This window comes from Fringilla coelebs (genome assembly GCF_963513975.1).
Source record: "Fringilla coelebs genome assembly, chromosome: 4".
Lineage (NCBI taxonomy): Eukaryota > Metazoa > Chordata > Aves > Passeriformes > Fringillidae > Fringilla > Fringilla coelebs.
The window spans coordinates 57112259-57133739 of NC_140032.1; the positions used below are offsets into that span (position 1 = coordinate 57112259).

At 37.3% G+C, this 21481-nt stretch overlaps 1 protein-coding gene across 1 annotated transcript in view; it reads left to right on the forward strand.

Moving 5' to 3' along the window:
* HHIP (hedgehog interacting protein) overlaps positions 1–21481 on the forward strand; it is a gene marked incomplete at both ends in the record, with an annotated part of 67661 nt that overhangs the window by 4603 nt on the left and 41577 nt on the right. Inside the window, 3 exons of the mRNA XM_084204298.1 lie at positions 2667–2862; positions 9936–10092; positions 10915–11116. Coding sequence (XP_084060424.1) covers positions 2667–2862; positions 9936–10092; positions 10915–11116 — 555 coding nt within the window. The remainder of the gene's footprint in view (positions 1–2666; positions 2863–9935; positions 10093–10914; positions 11117–21481) is intronic.

Consider the following 21481-nt stretch of genomic DNA (forward strand, 5'->3'; position numbering starts at 1 on the left):
TCTGAGATGAACTCCCTCATGAAAACTTCTGAGACTTCTGCAAACCAGGTGGTACTACTGCATGTAGGCAAGTACTTTGAAGGGTCTGTATGCACAGTCCTTTGATGCAAGCACCAAAATGGATCATTTCATCCTTACTTCAAGAGACAAGTGACATGATGTTCTTAAAAAGTAGCATTTATGGATAGTGGTTTTGCTCATCCCCTGTTGGCTTCAGACTTCGTCCTGTTTGTCAGCCAAAGAACTGATTGAATTATACAGGCCCCTTCCCTGTGTCAGAATCACAGCATCCCTTAGGAAAGTTCAGCTAGTGCGGAGCATTGCCTCAGCAGCATAGATTGCTGCAAGCATGTCAAGTCTCTTCTCTGCTACCTAAACTGCAATCCTCAGCAGTATTCAAGTTGAAGGTTTTAGTTGTTTGAATTTTGGTTATAGTTTATAGTAGTTATCATTATATTTTTACTTCTTGTCATCAAGATTTACAGTATCTCAGAACAACATTTGAAATTCAAGAAAGAAGACTGAGGTTAAGAATTCTACTGCTATGGCCCAAATGGGCAATCTAGCAAAGGAAAACTAAACCTTTTCAGGAGAGAAGAACCTTTGGCCATGGAAGAAATTCCCAAAAGAATTCAGGACTAAGGCAAACCTTTTGCCATACATGCAATATTCATGGGTCATTTCTGTCTGATTGATTACTGTCTTAAAACTTAAAAAAAAAAAAAAAAAAAGACAAACCCTTTACAAAATATGTGGGATAATTACATTCTCAAGAAAGGTTTGAAGAGAGATAATAAACTATATGTGGCAGATGTTAATCACATTACTCGCCTGCAGGTGCTGTGAAGCTGAGGATAGTTTGACAGCAGATAGTCTGAAGAACAGAACATTTAATGCATTAAGTGATCCTGGCAAACCTGCAGGAATTCTTTTTGAAGCCAAGGGCAGCACATCCAGAATGAGGGTAGAAGCCAAATGGTATTCTTCTACTCAGTGGTCCAACTTACAACACTAAAATTTAGTGCACATTTCAGATGGTCTTTTGACAATATATGTATGATAAGACTAAATTTTCCTGGATAGAGATTGCCTTCTAAATTAAGGTTGTTATAAATAGGATGTTGTTTAAATGTATGGGCCATATATTGTGTAATATTTTGGATACATACCTGTTCTAAACAATTGCAAGTACATTTCTCTCAAGCATTTGAGGTCTATGTAATTATGCCCTGTAAATAAAAAGCTGAGTTCAGACCTGTGTTATCAAAGTACAGCATCCTAGAAGAGAGCTGACCTATGAGACAGCAAACTCAAGCATATCCAGAGTGTTCCTGCACTAAATAACTTATCTATCAAAAGCAACTTAGATAATTTCCTTTAATGTTACATGGCAAGGGAATGACATTGGAAAGTCCTTCTGTAAATCAGCCCAGAGATACAAACTGTCGACAAACTAGCAATATTTTCAAATGTGTAAATATTTGTAAATATTTGTAAATATGTGTAAATATTTGTAAATATTTACAAATTTCATACAATACATGTATTTACGACATCAATATTTTTTAATATAAGTGTCTTGCAGTCTCTGTTTATAACTGTGTTATATAAATAGCAGAATGAACCTGGGCTTTGTTTTTGCACGGGAATGGATTCAGACCCTCTCAACGGAGAGAACACATTTCCCACTGCCCATCATTGGGATGAATGACCAAAAAACAATCCATGTAGTTTACAATAGATTAATAAAGTACACACATTCAAAAGCTAATAAAGACAATTACGCTGTTTTCCATTATTTTTCATGATTTGATGACATTGCACTGCTTAGGCTCCTGTGTTTACTTAAACACATCATCAGTTGTGGATTCGTGCCTCTTTAAGTGCTATGCATCCCTAATATATGCTTTTTTACAGGACAAAGTTACAGTTTCCATATTGACACAAACAAGACATTACAAATTCTATTTTTGTACTTAAAATAGAAAAGTATCTGAAAACATACAGGGTTTCCCACCTCCAAATAGTGTGCATTAGAGAGAGCAAAAAGCAGAGCAGCATTTAAAGCGTGAAAAGTCCATGGCACCTGCGGAATTCCACAGCAGTCATTTCAGCAGCCAGGCTTTGTGTTGTTCAAGATACACCTATTTTACAAATACCTAGACATGGTTCTCCTGATGTGTTCTGATGCAAGAATTTCAATTTTTAGTCTCTAAACACTTGAGTAGGCCAATCCTTACAAGTTAGGATTCTAGGTATTTCTTGTCAGAGAAGTGGGAAGCCTGCTGGTGTAACTCCCTCTTATATAAATGATTCCTCTAGTTCCGAGATTGCCTATGTGATGGCGGGCACGGGTCCTTAAAATAACATGAGTACTGTTATTCTTATCTGAGAAGCAAACTCAGATAGGAAATCTTATAGAAGATTTTGCAAGAATCCTCTATAAGAAATCAGAGAAATTAAAATCTCACTGTCCTAATGGCATATTGCACATTTCATAGTAATAACTTTTGCACCTCCAGAATGGTGACATGAAACTCAATGCATTGAAAGTAACTGTATTGGTTCCATTAGCTTTATTTATGGCATTAGGCCATGCAATCTTTCTTTGTGTAGGATGGGGACACAGGTCACAGGTTTACTTGTCTCTGGTTTGTGGCTTGCAGGTCCTTTCTGTTACCAACAACACAGAATGTGCGAAGCTACTGGAGGAAATCAAGTGTGCACACTGCTCACCTCACGCTCAGAACCTATTCCACTCACCTGAGAAAGGGGAAACTCCTGAAAAAGAACTAATGCTTCCCTACCTGTGCAAAGACTATTGTAAAGAGTTCTATTACACCTGCAGAGGTCACATACCAGGTAAAACTCATAACAAAATATTGGGCTAAAGGATGTCCTGATATGTTGATACTGCCTGAGCAGTTAAAGATCCAGCTTTTAACCAGAAAAAATCCCCACTGATATCCAGGGGAATTTGCCCAAGCAGGGACAGAATGTCTTCCCAGCACATCTCGTGAAGGGAGGTAAATACTTTGAGGGCTTTCTTGCCACCCTCCTGTTAAACTCACCATGAAACACACATGGTTGGATTGTTGTCAAAGGCACCTGAAACTGTTACCTTTGCTGCAATATTACTGTGTTCATTCTAATCATGCAAACAAGCAGCTGGCCATCCAGAAGGCTATTCTAAATGATAGATTGCTTTAAAATGCAAGAAATAAAAGGTCCTGGCTGTTTGCTGTAGCCTCCAAAAGCTGATGAGTAAAGTGTTTTTTCTGGTTTTGTTACCCTAGAAACTGATGTTTTTTCCACAGGGTTTAAAGCCCATTGAAATCAAAGGGCCCTATTTGATAGACTTCTGTGATCTTTGAATCACTTCCAGAGTGCTGTTAACAAGCAAATTCTTGACTTACCTAACACTTCCTCACTGTAGTCAGTGGAGTTAGCTGGACATAACCAAAAGCAGAGTTTGCTCTGTGTTGTCTGAGGCAGTCACCAAATGTGTGCTATCACTTGTAACTATATCAACAAAATAACCGCAGAGGATGGCTCTTTTAGAAACACTGTCTTAAGACACTATTATGTTAAATAACATCTTTGGTATTCCCAATAGTAAATTATTTATATGTTTAAGACTGTCATTTTTAAACTATGCTTTTTTCCCTGTCCAAACACTACTTATAAACAATGCCACACAGGAGAAAATAATTAAATAGGTTGATTTCTTTTTTTTTTTTTTCCTTTAAACCAGCAACACAGACTGGAAAAAAGGACTTGATAATGAGATGAAAAATGAATTTGTGAATAGTCACTTTTAACATATGAACACAGCTTTGTAATATAATATAAACATATTTGAGTAAAGAGGATAGTTTAAGTGGATGGGATTTGGCGGAAGGTTTTTTAATTGCATGTTTACAGTGTGTACTTGTTTTCTCTGAAACCCCAGAAGTGCAGGGATTTTTTTTTTCAGTGTTCTTTTATTGACTTGAGAAAACATTTTGAATTGACTTACTTTTTCCCTTTCCTGTGGTTTAACATGTATCTCAACCCATTCAAATATGAAAATATTATTATTGTCTTTATAAACTAAGAGATGTTTCTAAGGCTTTCTTAAACCAGCTGTTTCTTGCTCTTTATCACATTCCCCAAAGCAAAGCAGAATAGATCATAGTTGCCAAGACTGCCTGCTGAACAGCGATAACAGATTAGATATTCTAAATGTTTGGCCCATATAAGAAGTCAGCACAAAGACATTTTTGACATGAGTTTGTAGCTAGCACAAATGATTTTCATATTCTGCACAATGAGACCCTCAGAGTTGTTTTGTGACATTCTGCGTTTATGAGGAAACAATTTATTTAATTGAAAAAAATGAAAGAGGGAAAAGGGGGAAAGAAGGAGGAGGTGGAGGCAGGAAGGGAGAATGAGAAAGGGCTGAGCAGCACAGGAGCTACAGCCACAGGAACCTCGCTCTCAGATCAACATATGTGGTGACGAATGACAAATTTATTTTTCTACAAAGTTTGTGTATATGTAAAACTGCTGAAGTGCATCAAGATGTCAAGTGCTTTTTGTGACCACCCAGGTTGCCTTGAAAGATAACCAGATGAAAGCATAACTTTAGCACTGGGCAGAGCACTGTGCTTTGCAGCAAAAGAGCTTACATACTTTAGCATCAGTTAAAACAGGATTTTTCCTACATCAATCAGATGCTAATAATTGTTCTAAATACTTGTCCTGAAAGTAGGTTGTACTAACAAAAACTTGTTGCATGCTTACATCCACCAACAGGATTAATTTGGTGAGTTGACTGGTACTCATGGTTGTTGATACCTATTCTAGCATTTTCCAAGGGTGTTCATTAAGATTCAGGTCCCTCTTTTTGAGAAGATGGCCTATAGGATTTTAATATAGTTTCATAGTCTTGTACATTCTGAAACATAAGTAATTAAAATAACTTATCTGGGGGTTCTGCTTTCCTTTTGAGACTTGTATATCTGTAATAATATTTATTGCAAAAGTAAGAAAAAAATAGAAAATGTGGAAGCTATATTTTCAGCTTATCCTGGAGGATTTTACAAAGACTTGAAAATTAACGGGCCCCCAAACCCAAGGTCTCTGGCAATGATTCACTGTGCATTTGTTAAAATGTTGAACAATTACTCTTCTTCCATTAGGGAGTGCTAATTGTTTCTGAACACCAATACAACAGAGTTTAAGGAAATTGCTGACTACAAAAATAATTTTATCCCTTAAGTCCTGTGCAAATGAGAAATATTATTAACATTTTAAGACAGCAAGCATCTTTTCTGGGATTGAAATGTTAGCAGTACATATTAACCAAGAAGGCTGAGAAATTATGCACCATTTTTTTTCATGACTTAGCTTCAAAAATTCATTTATGTTCCGTCTCCTGCGAAGATGAAAACTCTAGCAGATCCTTGGTTAACGCTTTTAAAGACAGCAGTTTGCCCACCAGTTATGACTGTATCAGAACTTCCACTGACTTCTTAAGGAATACTGAGAGAAAAAGTGGACCTTATTCTTTATTCAAGCAGAATAGTATCAGAAGCTGTTAGGATTATATAGATGAGCAAGAGGGTATAATGTTTCACAAAGACTTTGAGATTAGAGCTTCTCTGCTTCATTCCAGATAACCATTCTGATTATTTCTCATCTAATCTTTACTTCAAGTCTCAGTTTAAGGGATTATTAATGGAGACACTGGAGCTATGTGATTTAATGAAGTGTCTTCAGTCAATATGAATTTTAAGTTTTCCCTTTTCATAAGGGAAGACTGTGTAATATTTATTACTAGTACAGATAGTAAAGAAAGCCACAGCTGATTCTGCCTTTAGACATAATCAGAAGCTTGATCCATGCCATTGGAAATGGCATATTCTAAGGAACAAACCTGTGCCACAGCCATGGTGCCATCCAAGGACATGGGAGAGATTTTGAGCTATCTGGCCTCCATTATTTTCATTCGAAGAAATGGGTTCCAGATGATTGTGGGTGAATTCAGATCCAGGCCCAGATCTGAATCCAAACATTACCAGAACAGATGTCTGATAGGATTTTTCAAGCACCAAAGAGGGTTTTCCAAAATGTTGGAATTCTAACCCAAAACATTGGAATTCTAAGAAATTCTACAACTCACAGAGCACTTCCAGAAGTTCTAACATGGCTGATTAATAGTCACAGTCAACATACTCAACCTGCAGAAAAATAGTAGTGGGTGATAAATTTGCTACTGGTAACAAGAGCATGAAGGGGATCAACCCTGGCCCTGCCTGTGTGCAGGAACCTGCAGTCTCTGAGCAGAAGAGGGTCACCAGCCACTTGAAAACCAGTTGGAAATGATGTGAGCTATCAGTGGACTTAGTACATTTTGAAACAATCTGTCTGAAATCATGTCTTTGGTTTGGTTTTTACTGACAGTTGAGAAGAGAGGAGAAGGTGGGGGTTTTGTGAACAAATTCACATCTAGCTGTCAAAGGAGCAAATCAGAAAAAAAACCCCAAAAGGTAAAGGCTGCTTTGACACAATGTTGAACTGTATGCTCAAGGTCACAGCAGAAATCAAGCAGGTGAGCCTGATTTCCAGATGCCCTCAAAGGCAGTGCAGGTTTACTCTGATGAGTGGATGATACTCAGTCCTGTGTGCAAGTCTTTGACTTGCTGCAAAGACTGAGATGTGTGCTACCATGGCACTGGAATTGTGTGTCAAAGGGAAGAGGAAAGGGAATGGGTAATCAGGGAATCCAGCAAAGTGGAATTTGGTGAAGACAGGACAAGAAGGGAGATACAGTGTGAGGAACAACTGGCTGCAAATACAAGTGGAGAGAGGAGGTGGGGATCAGCTGGGAGCAGTTTTCCTTTGAAAAGGCTTTTAATCTTGCAATTTATTCCCACAGTGTTTTATAAAGGCGAGCACAGAAAGCCTTCACTGTAGCTGCCTTAACTGAAAAGCCTGTCGTTGGATTCTTGTTTGCAAGACAGAGTTTAGCATAGAAATGCAAGCCTGTGCAAAATCTGACACTTAAACATGATGTTTAATCATCCTTTGTGATTTCAATTTTCTTTGTTAACACAGGCACCGCTCTGTCAACGCGTACACAGCTGGTAGGAAATTTGTAATAATATGTATGAGTCTTTTAAAATAAATTAGTTAGTACAGAAATTCACACAGGACTAAGGGTTGCAGTCCCTATTACTTTTTTTTTTTCCTTTTCTCCAAACAATTCTAGTGCTTAGGGGCACTTGTCAGGGACCATTCTTCTGGACACTGTACAAACTGTGAACAAAATGGCAAACTGTACACTAAAGACCTTACAATCTAAGCATGAGAAAGAAGATAATAAATGGCTACAAGCAGATAGGAGTGCAGAAGCAAATGTTTCTCTAAATGTCCTCAGTGAAGCTGTTAGTATGTTAAATGGAGCATATATAAGACAAGGAAGGGGTTTTTTTCTAAATTACTATGTTTTTTATAGAACAAAATAGCAAGATTTCGCCCTTAATGCACAGGTGAAACTGTATTTACAGAGGTTACATTCCTTCCAGTAATGCAACATTTTTCATAGTTTAATTCTAGCCCCACTTTTTTACAAGTGTTTCTAATGAAAATGGTCCATAAGCCTTATCCTTTCTTAGAATCTGCTGATGGATTTGCTAAACAGCAAAAGGCAACTGCAGTGCACTGTGCACTTTAGTGCATGATAAAATATTTCATGAGGCAAAGAAAAGGCGTTGCACTGGTCAAGTGAGTTTGCATCTGATAGTTATTTGAAATGGACATGTTCTGAGCGAACAACACAATCACAACCTGCTCTGGGTTTCCCTGGCTAAAGATAACACTCAAGCCAAGAGAAGTTTATCTTTAGCAATTAGTAAATTGTATACTTGGAAAATTTTAGAAATTCTTAGCAATCGAACACGTCTAATTTGCTATTGCATTTTTTCAACTGGCCCACTGCGCCTAGACAAATACATTATTAAAGACAAACTCCTGTATTCTTAAGTCAAATATTTCAACAGCAAGATTTTAGATTACCTTTGATTTTTGGCATTATATTTACAAGCCTTGGAATACTACTCTATGGTTATATCAGAATTCCTCTTCAGTTGTTCCACTTGAAATGACATCTCCCATTTTCTCCAAGTAACTACTATAAATTAAAAGCAGCTCTTCAGAGATGAAATTTACTGAAGCTCCAAATCATGGTAATTAAACTTTTACACCACAACACACTACCATGTGTTTCCAGATATTATTTTATAGAAATCAAAGGCAGGCTTTGTCCTGTCATTTTTTCCAATATTTTTAAAGGAAGATATATATGAAAAGAAGTATAGTTGGGTGGGAAAGGCTTTTCACTCCACAAGAATTCTGGGATCCAAAAAATTTTCCTATTCCACATAAGGAAGAAATTGAACTCTTTCGAAATTTTCCATGAAGAAAGCCACAGAGAGACCACCCCAGGATAGCTAATAAAGTCGTTGTTAGGACATTTACTTGGGAAATGGGAGACTTAGGGTCAAACTCTTGCCTGACAGATGAGGGGCATTGACCTGAATATTCCTCTTCCTAATGAAACACCCTAATTACAAGACATTGGAGTATAGTGATACAAGGTTTGCTGTCTGGTTCTGTCTTTTTCATTTAGACCAGAAGTTTGAGCTTGGACCAGAAACATCATGTTAAGTAAAATTTTGTCAAAACTGATAACGTTTCTGAAAAAGCTTTGCTTGTAAGAAATTGGCATTTTGCAATGAAACACAGCTGTCCCTGATCAGTTCTTATTGTACGTTGCGAGCCAGAGGTTTTATGGCCAAGATCTATGGATTACTGCATTATTCACAAGTGGTAAAGCCATGCATAAATTAGGCCTCTAATTCCAATTAAGTGCTAATTCTGTGTGTCCTATGAGTTATGTCCTGGACTATAGTACATCCTAAGACAGTTGCCAGTAATGCAAAGAGGAACAAAGGTAACTTAAGACATTATCTCAACAATGTTCTGGTGAAATAGTATACATGTATAACTAGCCAGACTCTGTCTTCTTAGATTTAATACTCCTGATTAAAACCTGGATTGAAATGACTACAAATAGGTTCGTGAACAGAAATAGATTTTTTTTAACTTCCTTTAATATAATGCAAGAAAGTAATACCAATAGTGGCAGGGTTTTTCTTCAAAGGCTCCCATTTTATCAACTTTTGTGTTTCTCTGGGTCTTCAAAGTCCTTCCCATTTTAACCTAAAACCTGAGGACCACCTTTCTTCCAGAGCAGCATGAGACATATCCCCTTTTCAGGGGATGGGGCTGAGGAAGTAGACTTCACCACGGGACACTGCTCAGCTACTTTGTTGCTGGAGAGACCAGCTGCCTGTCAATGTGGTGCGTTTTCAGCACTACTTCCCACTTCTCACCTCTCCAACCAATGTCCTTTGCTGACAGCATTCCACAAAACTTTTACTGCATGTCTTTTACCAGAGTCTTCACTGAGATTTTGACTAGAAATAATCTCTTATTTAAAAAAAGTTAAACAGAAGCTGCTCAGGCTATTTTACAGCAGATACTACACTTGATTAATAGGGTTAAAATTAGGGAGAAGTGTGTCACAGGCTCAACTCTGAACTTTGTCTCTTAATTTTTTAGTGAGTGAACTATTGTGTCATTTTGAATGAAACTTAAGCACACTGAAAAAGAGGTTTAATACAAATACAGATGAATAAACTGTAAAAGGCAATGCTCAGTTTGTGTTTATACATTTGTGTTTACTCAGAGCAGACTCTCTTTTTTGAGATAGCCCTTTGTTTAAAACGTCTTTTTCCACTATAATCTATTTAAAGATGAGTTTGATGACACAAAACTGCAGACATGACAACACACTAAATATTTGTATGCTCTTTTGCATTTTTAAGGTTTCCTCCAAACTACAGCTGATGAGTTTTGCTATTACTATGCAAGAAAAGATGGTGGTGTGTGCTTTCCAGATTTTCCAAGAAAACAAGTGCGAGGGCCAGCTTCTAACTCCCTGGATCACATGGAAGAATACGACAAAGAGGAAGAGATCAGCAGGTTCATAAAGATAAATGCTGTTTAATCTGAAAAAAAACCCCTAGCAAAGTCTGTGGTTTTCACAGTGAAACAGCTCTGTGTGTGCTTATGCTGAGCAGCTGTGTTTTCCAGATGTGACTTTCTTTTGCTGCTGCTAGTGTACGTCAAAAGAGAAAGTTACACGAGCTTCAGCACTTCAGTACCATTTGATATTTGCCTTGCTGAAAAGGTGTTAGAATCCTGCTCTGATCCACACTGTGGATCTTGGTTATTGTCCAGCCCATGGATCATTCATAGTTCTGGAGAGTAATCTGTACCTAAATTTAATATTACTAAAAAACTACAATAAGTTTATTAGTAAATCTGTGTCATGATCTTCAATTTATTTCATTTGTGGAGGGTTTTTTTGTGAAAATAATTAAATTAGATTATTCCATCATAATTCATTATTTTAAAATGGATATTAGAATCTAAATTTTGTCCAAGTGATGAAATTGACTGTGTTTATTTTAGAGTAGAAATTCTGTATTTCTAAATTATTCTCTTCTTTTGCCAGCTTTTTTCCCTCCCATTGCTCTACATTTTGGATCTAAGTTTATTTAATCTTCTCTTTTTTGTATGCAGACCAAATTTTCTTCAAATGAAGTTAAAGCTGATTTTCTGTATTATGTGCTTGCATACATTCAAGGGAATAATTTATACACATTAATATATTAAACAATGTTTTATTATAAACCTGTTTTTAATATTATTGCACAACAATAATTTTATCTTTTTGGGACACTGTTGTGTCATGGTTATGAGAAAGAAGAAATGTCTCACTATTTCTTTAAATTTCTTTAGAAAACACAAGCACAACTGCTTCTGTATTCAGGAGGTTGTGAGTGGACTAAGGCAGCCTGTTGGAGCAGTACATTGTGGGGATGGATCCCATCGCCTTTTTATTCTTGAGAAAGAAGGATACGTGAAGATTTTCACTCCTGATGGAGACATACTCAAGGAACCTTTTTTGGATATACACAAGCTTGTTCAAAGTGGAATAAAGGTTGGATTTTATACTTACCTCTACTTTTTTATATTTTAGCATGTATATGGGAAAAATGGGAAGAATATGTTTTAGGTATTAATTAAATTTAAATAACAAAAAAGAGTGACGACAAGTGGCACCACAGTTCTTTCTAGCAAAGAAGTGAAAACTCATAGTGGGAAGGGAAAAGCATCATCAAACTATTTTCTTTCCCTTCATTTTTTCCTTACTTTAAATTCAAATGAAACTATTCAGTACCAGCATTCCACAGCAATATCTTTGTATTTCTGTCCTTTGGGCTCATTTCCAGCCCATCGAATTCAGATGAGTTTTCCTGTGGTGCCAGTGGGAGCAAGTTAGCCTTAGGCCCTCCCCTGCCCTCCAGGTGCTCGGTGGTGCCCGGGGAGCTGGACACAGGAGGGGGCCTGGGAATGCTCAGGGATGCCCTGGAAGGAGCAGGGGTGCTCATTCCCTCTTGGCTCAACCCCAAATGTAGCCCAGGCTTCCCTGGGTGGGAGGCTGCTCTAAAACTGCGTGTGTTGGAGGGGCATGTAAGAGTGACTGACCCTCTAAATTCAGACATGAGGGTTGGTGGGATGAACAGCTTCCTTCCTGTCCACTGGGAACATTTTCATGGTTGGGACAGTGAGTGGGGAATGGGCACTGATGGGAATATGTTGGAAGGTGGAGATGAGAAACTACATCTAGTTATGGGGTAAGTACCAGTGGAAAACTCTTAAATCTGTTGGAAGATATTTTACTTCTGGAATGCTGTCAAGTATTGTTCCATGTTGATTTCTTGTCATAATTCACAGTGGTAATGCAAGTAAAATTCAGCTACGCAAAGAAGTTTTAAGTTGTAATCAGGTTATGCCTAGAACAGTCAGGACTATGTATCAAAAAGCCTTCATGACACTCTTGACACACTCTCTTCAGAGGGATCTTAACTGATAATTGTAACAAAGTAGATGGATTTGAAATGCATAGCACATGTTAACTGGTAATTTTGTTTCAGAGGTAAGGGCAAAAGGCTGATTAGGATAGACTTTTCTCAGAGAAAATCTCAGAGGTTTTTAGTGTGTATTGAAAAAGAGCTCAATGAAACATATTGCACCTTTTTCAGGAAAAAACTACTTTATATGATTATGTATTTTGCTAAATGCTTCCCTTTCTGCCCCTGAAGATAACCATTATGTTCAAGATATCCAAACAGAAGGGACTTATCAGGGATGTTTTTGAACAGCCATCTAAGGCTGTTTCATATTTCTTAACCAAAAGTTTTGATCACCTTGTACTTGTGGAAAATTGACAGGGAAATTTCCACAGAACTGTTATTGGTCCCAAAGAAATCTTTCTTTAGGAAACTTTTACAGCTGCAACTTAGAGACAAGGCTAAATGGAAAACTGATTTTCCATGCTTCTGAACAGGCACTAACCTGCTTGATATGACTCCCAACAGGTACCCTCAGGATCAGATACAACTTTCAGTTCTGTTTTAAATCTGTGACCTGATCTTTTTAAAAAATCATCATATAATGCTCTACACTGGATCTGTTTCAACTATAACATTTTGTGTAAATAATTTGATGTTTCTAAGCTAGAAAGTCTAATTCAATTCCTTGAGATAACAGCTCAGTGACAGGGGATAATTGTGTTGCAGTGTTTAATGCAGGCTGGCAAGAATGGAGGCTTTATGTACTTTGCAGGGAAGGAGAAAGGGAATGTGCCTAGGAGCAGGACTCCAGCTCTTAAACAGAAAGAGTAAAGAATTTGTGGAATGAGTACATTACATAAAATAATAAATAAATCAAAAACCCCAAACCCCCTATAACCTAAATTATAGTTTTAAAACAAGGGTTCTTAAACATTTTTACGTTTTTCCTCTGCAGTCTACTTCTTATAATCATTGTCCATGGTCCCTTACCCACAAGGATGGGAGATCACTGCGGCAATGGCAGCATTGTCACTACTTGATAGAGTATTTGGTTTTACTTACCTGTTACACACTTCAATACTAGAAATCAGTAAAGGAGAATACTCTGTGGACAGATGATTTTCCAGCAGGCAGTGCAGAACAGTCAGGAGTTAGAAAAACCTCAACAAACCACTATGTAAAACACTGCATCCACTTGCACAGTGCAAATATCATGGAATGTGTCCTCTGTGCTCACTTAGGTACCATGTATAGTGCCATAATTTGGATGTACACACTTTGAAGAAAACCAAAACTGCTCATCTGTTTTCCGGCATCAGAGCAATAATAGCAAGAAAAGGCAAACAATTTTTTCCCCAAAAAAGAAGTGTAAAAATTTTCTCTCTTACACTCAAGTGTCTGAAAACAGCTGCTCCTGCTATTTTCTTTCTGTACCTGAAATACAAACAAATACTTAACTCCAGTGACAGTAAAAACAGAAAAAACACTTTTTCAGACTTTTAGAGACATATGTTGTACCCAGTAAGTAATTAGAATAATGATAATGACAATGCCAATAATGCAGCTGTGGTTGAATCAAAGGTAATATAAATTGATGCCTCTGAAAAGAATTTTGGACAGCTATCCCAGTAAGATATTTATAATACCAATAGATGGAATAATATAGTGGTGGTTGATTTTGTCTTCTTTTTTAATGTCAAGAGGAAATTTAGCAGTGATAAATCATTATATTGTCATTAATTAGCAAATCTGTTCCAAAGAATGAACTTAAAACTATCCTGAAGCTGATATAACCAAGAAACTGAAGTGATATATTTCACAAAAATAATCCTGGCTGTTAGTTTTGATCTCACTAACACATTTCACTCATTACAGCACCAGCAGTCAGATAAGGAGGAAGATAATATACAAAAACAGAGGAAGAGAGGAGATTCCATTGTACAACAATAAGTCACATTTCCCTCCTAAAAAGATGCCATTTTGTTTCTCTAATGGATCTATTGGTCCCTCTGTTGATGAAATTCATTTGAAGCTCCTAACATTGCTCTGAGCAACTTTGTAGGGCTTCTCATGGGCTCTGCTGCCCTAAGCCCATCAATAGGATTGTCTGGGCTTGCTTCTTGTCCATCACTCCTGGGCAGGTCTGTGAATATAAATAGAAAGTAAGTGAGAAGAGTGGTACAACTCTTTGCCTAAGTTTTATTGGTCCATTGGCTTTTAATATTCATTGAAGTCACTGAGGTTCTCTGCTTGAAAATTGTTGCTGCAGTGCAATTACTGACAGTTACATTATTTAATTTTAAGGAGTTCAAATTAAAAAGGAGCAGCGATAATTTTATCTGCTGCCCGTATCTCAGAAGGAATTAGCACAATTGTGGAGAAGTATTTCATAACAGAGATAGATTCCATGAATGGATGATAGTGATTTGTGCTTCTTGGTGGTCCTACTCAAGAGAACATTAGATGCAGGATTCCTGAAGATTTAAAAAAATGTTTAAAAAAGCTTAAGAACCAATTTTTCCTTGCACGTGTCCTAATTTCTAAAACTCTTTGACAGCACAGTTAACAGGAATGCTTTTTTGATCTTCTATTTTTTAACTTAGTTGTTGGAAGCCATGAATGGATATTAATCAAGAATTTGCTAATTCAACATCTGTGGCCTTCTCCAATGCATTTTATCATCCTGACCACCTAAGTTTTGTAGTGTGTGGACACTTGGCCAACCCCTTCCTGTCACCTCCTCCCCTGCATCAGAAATGTGGTGACAAGAAAAATCCGTGTACCTTGGTCTTGCCTCCAAGCTGAGCAAGGACATGAGTGAGACATGGACCTGTAACTCAAATCTAGGCCACACACCTGGCTCAACTATTTAGGAATATCTAGCCCAGCATAGTGGAAAAAATACTGATTCCATCTCCTAATATATTAACGTACCCATTAATACTGCGAGCTACCCGAGGGTATACAGAAGAAAAGAATGAACCTTTTACCAAAAAAACCCTCATAATACACCCAAACTAAAAGTCTGCTTTCCCTGTTTTGGTGATTTACTGCTCCATTGTGTTGTGGTGAAGAGAGCTGTTAGTTGCAGAGCAACATTTTACAGTTCTTCCTTCAAAGTTATGTAGCAAAGACAAATTTTTAATGAAAATATTAAAACCCATTTTTTCTTTGTCTGATTTTCACTGCTGTTATTTTATTTCTATTTTAAACTATTGCCAAGTAGAAAAGAGGCAGAAAGTTGAAATGAGAAGCTATTGAACTAATAATGGTAACACTTTAAGTGGCATTTAAGGAGACCTTAATGAATTATCTAGAAAATTTAGACCTGATGTGTCTGAATCTCTTGTCAAAATTTAGGTAAAAAAATTAAAAACTCCGAAAGTATTATGGAAATCTGATTTTATCTCATAACGCTCTCAGCAGGGGAAAAAAAAGTGTCAAAACATTCCAAACAATTGGATTTAATGATTTCCTGAGATGTAACAATGCTGAATATGCTGTTATTACAAGATCAGTCCAGTCACCTGCTACTCAAGATTGTATCTAACTTACAGAAAAATGGTCAATACTGTAGCAGTTCTCCAACTTTTCATACTCCTGTGACTGTATTTTATCTTATTAACAGTATTATTTCCTAAGATTTGGAAACCTTTAGGTTAGCAGCAATCACCATGAAATGTAGCACAACCTATTACATCAATTTTCACTTACTTTCTTCTCTCCTGGGCCCAAAAACCTGTACTGGTCTAAAATATATTGTTCAGAAGGGAAGGCATCAAGGTATGGTTTGGCAACTACCAAAAAATTAGGAACTTACCACTTCTCTTGGGAATTAAATGCTATAATCACCTTTCAGGATACTTTCTGAAAAGCTAAGTAGCTCTAGGCTGCAACTGTTCGTCCTTAAATCATTTTTGTGGTCCTTCCCTATAATCATTCAACTTCCCCAAATCCTTTTAAAACTAAGGACCTCAGAAGTGTACAAAGTAGCCAAGTTTACATATTACTGCTGCCAATGGTAAAATCAAGTCCCTGTAGTTAGAAGGTCGTTTTCTACTTATAAATCCAGCAACCGAATGAGCTCTTTAGGTACAGAATTGCAGCAGGGCTTCATGTTCAGTTGCTTGTCATCTCTGATCCTTAGGTTATTTTCAGTTTCTTGCTTTTTTGTATTCTTTTCTTTTCTTTTTGATTGTGACCTAAGCTCTGGTGCAGCTCTGGTGGGTACCTGCTGGCTACAGGGTCATAAATTGCTCAGCCAGCAAGAACGGCTGCACTCTGCTGCACTTTGCCTCACACAGTGCTGAGAGCAGAAACCCCTGCAAAATGGGTGTCCTTAATTTGCCCTTGTGCAGTTACCACTTGCAATTGTGTAGAGATTCAGTTATTTACTTTTTTTTTTAGCTAGTAATAAAATATTTCTCATGTATCTCATGGGAATATCATGATAAAGGGCAAAGTCTCTGAGGAAGGAAAGGGCATGGCAGGGGAGGGAAGGGAAAAGGGACAGAAAATCTTAGTTAAGTGGTATCAGAGATCACCACTGAAAACATATGAGTTAAACTTGACCTCTGTTACCTTCTTCTCTGATCTAAGACCATGGTTTTCCTTGTCAGAAACACTTAAATAGGAACTTCCCCTAAATATTAAGCCATAGTCACCTTCTTCGTTCATCTTGCTTTCAAACTAATATCAGTAAGACTACTTTATGTGAGTTTTTTTTAATTCCCAAAGTTTTTAAAATGCTACATTCCTACTTAATTACTTACAAATATTTACCAGTCGGTTCTCTTTGCAGGGAAAAAAAACTCCACAGAAAAATTTGACAATTATTTTAAGTGTATGTTCAGCAAATTTCCCAGTAATAGCCTTTAGTTGAGTTAAAAGTTAGATATATCTCTTACTGTGTTTTGGTTGTTTTTTAATCAGAACACATGTGCTTTCAGTCCTGCAGAATCTTATTAATGAGTGATCCAGTGATTCAGGTAGGAATTTTCTGTGATGCCATGAAGACTGCTGTGGAACACAGCAATTCATATGTTCAGTATAAGAGTATGGGAGTAGACTGTCAGGCATTAAACATGTTAACTGTGCTGCTCTGAGCCAATTACTCCAGAGTTTCTCAGGATTAAATGAGCATCTGGTAGCCACAGGCATCTTTTTTCTGGAATGCATGATTAGTAGTGGAACATCTACTGTGCCTTCATGTTTGTGTCAAGATATTGGAACAGACTGCCCAGGGAAGTGGTGGAACCATCACCCTGGAGGTGTTCAAAAGGCAGGTGGATGTGGCACTTGGGGATGTGGTTTAGTGGTGAACATGGTGGTACTGGGTTAATGGTGGCACTTCATGATCATAGAGGTCTTTGCCAAAGTTAATGATTCCATGATTCTGTAACATTTAATCACATGAATACGTATTACTCGGGTCATTCAACACATAATCAAATATTTTTTTCTTTAAATTGCCACTACCTCCAGCACTGTAAAAGCCTGCTCCAAGAAGCTTATAAGAGGTTGTGCTGTCTTTGCAGTGAGGAGTGGCTATAAAATCTACAGTAAGCCAGGGATAAAATCTATTTAAAACTTTATGTGGGAATCAGATTTTTTGTGATATTTGCTGAATTGCTCAATTCTGTCATTGATAAAACTTCTCACATATTCCTTTTGTCTGGATGTGTACGTTTGTTCTTGCATCTTGCTGATGCACAGACAGATCTAAGTTACCACATACACTGTCCATTGATATCCACAGGATTTATGTTACTGACAGAATTATTCACATAATTCATGCCAGTCCTTCCAAGCCCAGCAATTTCAATTTTCCTCTGAACACTTACATGGATGAGGCTGAAATCAATGAACCTTTCTTGAACGTTTTGCCCTGACATCACAACAAACTGTGCTTCCTCCACAAAGCACTATCTTGTACTCTCCACAGAGGTTATTTGCTCTCTGCTCCCTTGAAAGCCAAACTTACAGTGGCTACTAAAGTCATGACCAGTTAGTCCCAAAAGGGATTATTTTGATGTATGGAGAGAAAGGGGTGCAATGGAAGTTTGTACTTCTCTCTGGCCTGCACTGGAAGGACAACTGAGAGGTCCTATCTGAATTTCTTCCTTCTTCTACCCAATGGGCCTGCAATTCTTCAGAGTTATTCAGAAACAGATTGTGAAAACTCTGGAAAGTAAATCCTCATTGTCCTACCAGACCAAGCTCTCATCTCTATGAAGAATACAGATAGTCCTCTAAAATAACAATGTTGAGGCACAGAACATAAGTATAACGTATATTTTATGATGAACAAACCAAGATTTCATTTTCATTCCATTCTACAATTAATTGCACCAGTGCTGAGTACAATCTATTTGCTGTCCTGCTCCTGTACTTCTAAGAGTAATAAAATGGTGAATCCATGTAAGACATGTACATAGGCCCAGGCAGGGGGGCAAGGTGAATGAAATTTTTGAATACAACAGTGATACCTGTGGGGTATTTTTGGGTGTCCTGAAACTCCTTTTTTGGTGTATGAAAAGGGCAACTCTAGCATGTCTTTGGTGAGAAACTGAAACACTACATTGCCTCTGTTGTTGCAAAAATGACAGACCTTGGATTTCTCCTGGAGACTGCAGAGGGAAGTGATGAGAGGGAAGTGATAAAGACTGCTTTTCAGCTCAGGACTTGCAGGTGAAGTGATGTCAGGTCACAGGACATTGGGGTTTCTCATTCATCTGAGAGGTGAAAAAAACAGCAGTCAGACCTGTGGCACAGCAGACATAATTTTTGAGGCTACACCTCACCTGTGACCTGCCCACTAGGCACCACAATTAATTGCTTTTAAATGTCTTGACATTAATTTGAGCAGAAAACTCATGAAGAAATAATGGTTAAGGTGTGCAAGTGGCCAAATGTGAAAAAATCAGGACATTTTAAAGAAAAACCATGTAGAATATCATTGGTTATAGTGACCTTAAAAAGTAACAAAACAGACACAACAGTCTGCATGAAAATTCAGCCTTCTTCATGAAAAGGAAGATTTTTTTTTTCTTAATCAGTGATAAATACTTTGTAATTTTTGAGAGGGTGATGTTGCTATTGTGAGGACTTAATATACTTTAACTGTGTTCAGAAACTGTAAAATACTGCATTTTAACCAAAGATTGTATAATGACAGTGAAATGTGCCTGGATTTCTCATTAACCATTTGCAGATTTTGGTTCTAATCCTAATAGGGACACGACAGGCCTTTGGAAGAGGTTGTGTCTTAGCACCAAATAGCTTTGTTAAAAATGAAGTTTTTTACCATCTAAAAAGCATGTGCCAAAAGCTCTTAGAGACCTCTATTTTTGTGTGAGAAACTGCACCAGATAACCATACTCGAGCTAGCAATTGTGGAACAGTGCAGTGGCTCTCAGGTTGTAAGCTGACCAGATGAAGAATTGCCAGTTTATTCTGAGGAAATTTGAATCAACAAAACATAATAGTTTCTGTTGATTTTGGGTAGTGTGTCTCAGATTTGAGGAGCTGAGAGGGGAAAGAAGATAATACTTTATCATTTTACATGCACATGTGTAGATTTTAATGTTCTGTGTTTCCTTGAGAGGAATCCCATGGTGCCAATTAACCTAACTTATTCCAAAACAATTCTCTGTTTGGAAAGAATAATTTTCATTGTGGGTGTTCCATGAAATTGTATGCCTCATACCCTGTTATTACTGAGATGTGTGCAGTGCAATTGAGAATGCCAGTTTCTTTTCCATGCTCTGTATAGATTATAGCTGTATCCCACACACAGTGCTAGATAATCCCTACTTTAATTTTGTTATGTGTACAAATCCTTTTTGAACATTTAGTGGTTTAAAAAATGTTAAAATCCATCGTCTTCTGAAACTACATTTGTTAAAACCAAAAGCTGAATTTAGAAGTGATCAAAACCAATGAATAACATGGCAATTATCTAATTAAAAGGAAATTATTGCTTTTGCTGAAATATAACAGGCAGATCATGATAGCCAACACAAAATGGCAAAGAAGGAATAAAGTTACGCAGAAAATTCCATGGTTTTTAGCCAACACAGTTTCAACCACATGTTTTTCTTTAATGGGAGGAGGTTTAACAGTCCACTTAGGCTCCAGGATTCATCATCCCTTTAAGCTCTTGGACACCCCAAAAAATGTAATAAGGTCCTAAGAGTCCTTCAGGGAATCCATGACACACTGGAGCTCTCAAAACTAGTCTGTGTCCTTGGGACTTCTCTGTGCTTTCCTGTCCATCAGAGCTAGGATTTCCTTTTGTTACACCCCTTGTATTGTGCCACATGGAAAAAGGGTGCTGTGTTTGTCTTGAAAGAGGTGAAAAATTGAATAACACGTTTACTTTCATAGTTAATACAGCCCAACTGCTATTCCTATATATATTTCCCCCAGATGCCACAGAACAATTTTCTTTTATATCCTCTTACACACATTTTCTCACAAGCTCTTAAGTCTTATTCCTTAGACAGGATCAGCAAGTTGGGTTGAGGGAGGAACACTTCCTCCAAGGAGCAGTGGTATATTATCATGTTTTCCACCCATTTTATCCCCTCTGCAGTAAAAGTTGGACAAATGATCTGCCCCTAATTAATGGTTTATATATAATTTTAGCTTTAAAAAGCAGTCAGAACTAATTTTTCCCATTACCAAAAACATGAAAAGCTCCAAAAGATGAAACCACTTAGTAGCTGACACTTATTTTTCTTCATTGTCAGTGTCTGCCTACATTCTCGTATTGCTGGAATTTTTAAAGAAATTATTCCATAAATCTCAATAAAGTAATATTCTCTCTTAGATTTAATTTGGAAAATGGAATATATAATCTGTGGGAGAGAGGTCTGCAAAATACTTTCAACCATTTGTTTTTAATTTACAGCAGATACTTTTTAAAACCTTGATCTATCTTCACTGGCTTTGGACTGCAATCCCTACAGCTGAATTGCAACAACTTTAATTTATGTAATAATCATTATTTTTATGCTAACTGAACGCCTTGAAAAGGAATAAAAGAGGGAGTAAATCACCCAAAAACTTTTATATTTTTGGCATTCTTAAAAATTTAAAGAATTTTTAAGAATCTCCCTCAGCTGGATTCTCAATCACTGTAACAGCCCAGAAACAACACACAAGTGGTAGTAGATACCTGGATCTGAGTGAGCTGTAGTGTTTGAGAAGAGGTTTATTTAATATCAAACCACATAAGAAAAGTACTTACTTGAGTTCTTCCTTAAAGAAAATACATACCATAACAAACTGGATCTTAATTGTTGGTAATGAATGTAAAATGGGATTGTACACCTCAGAGAGGTCTAGCTGAAGACGTGCCCAAGCGCTATTGACTCTCTTTATCAAGCAGCACACCATGTTTAGGGCTGTTAAAACCCTGAGCACTTCAAAGATCTCATCAAATC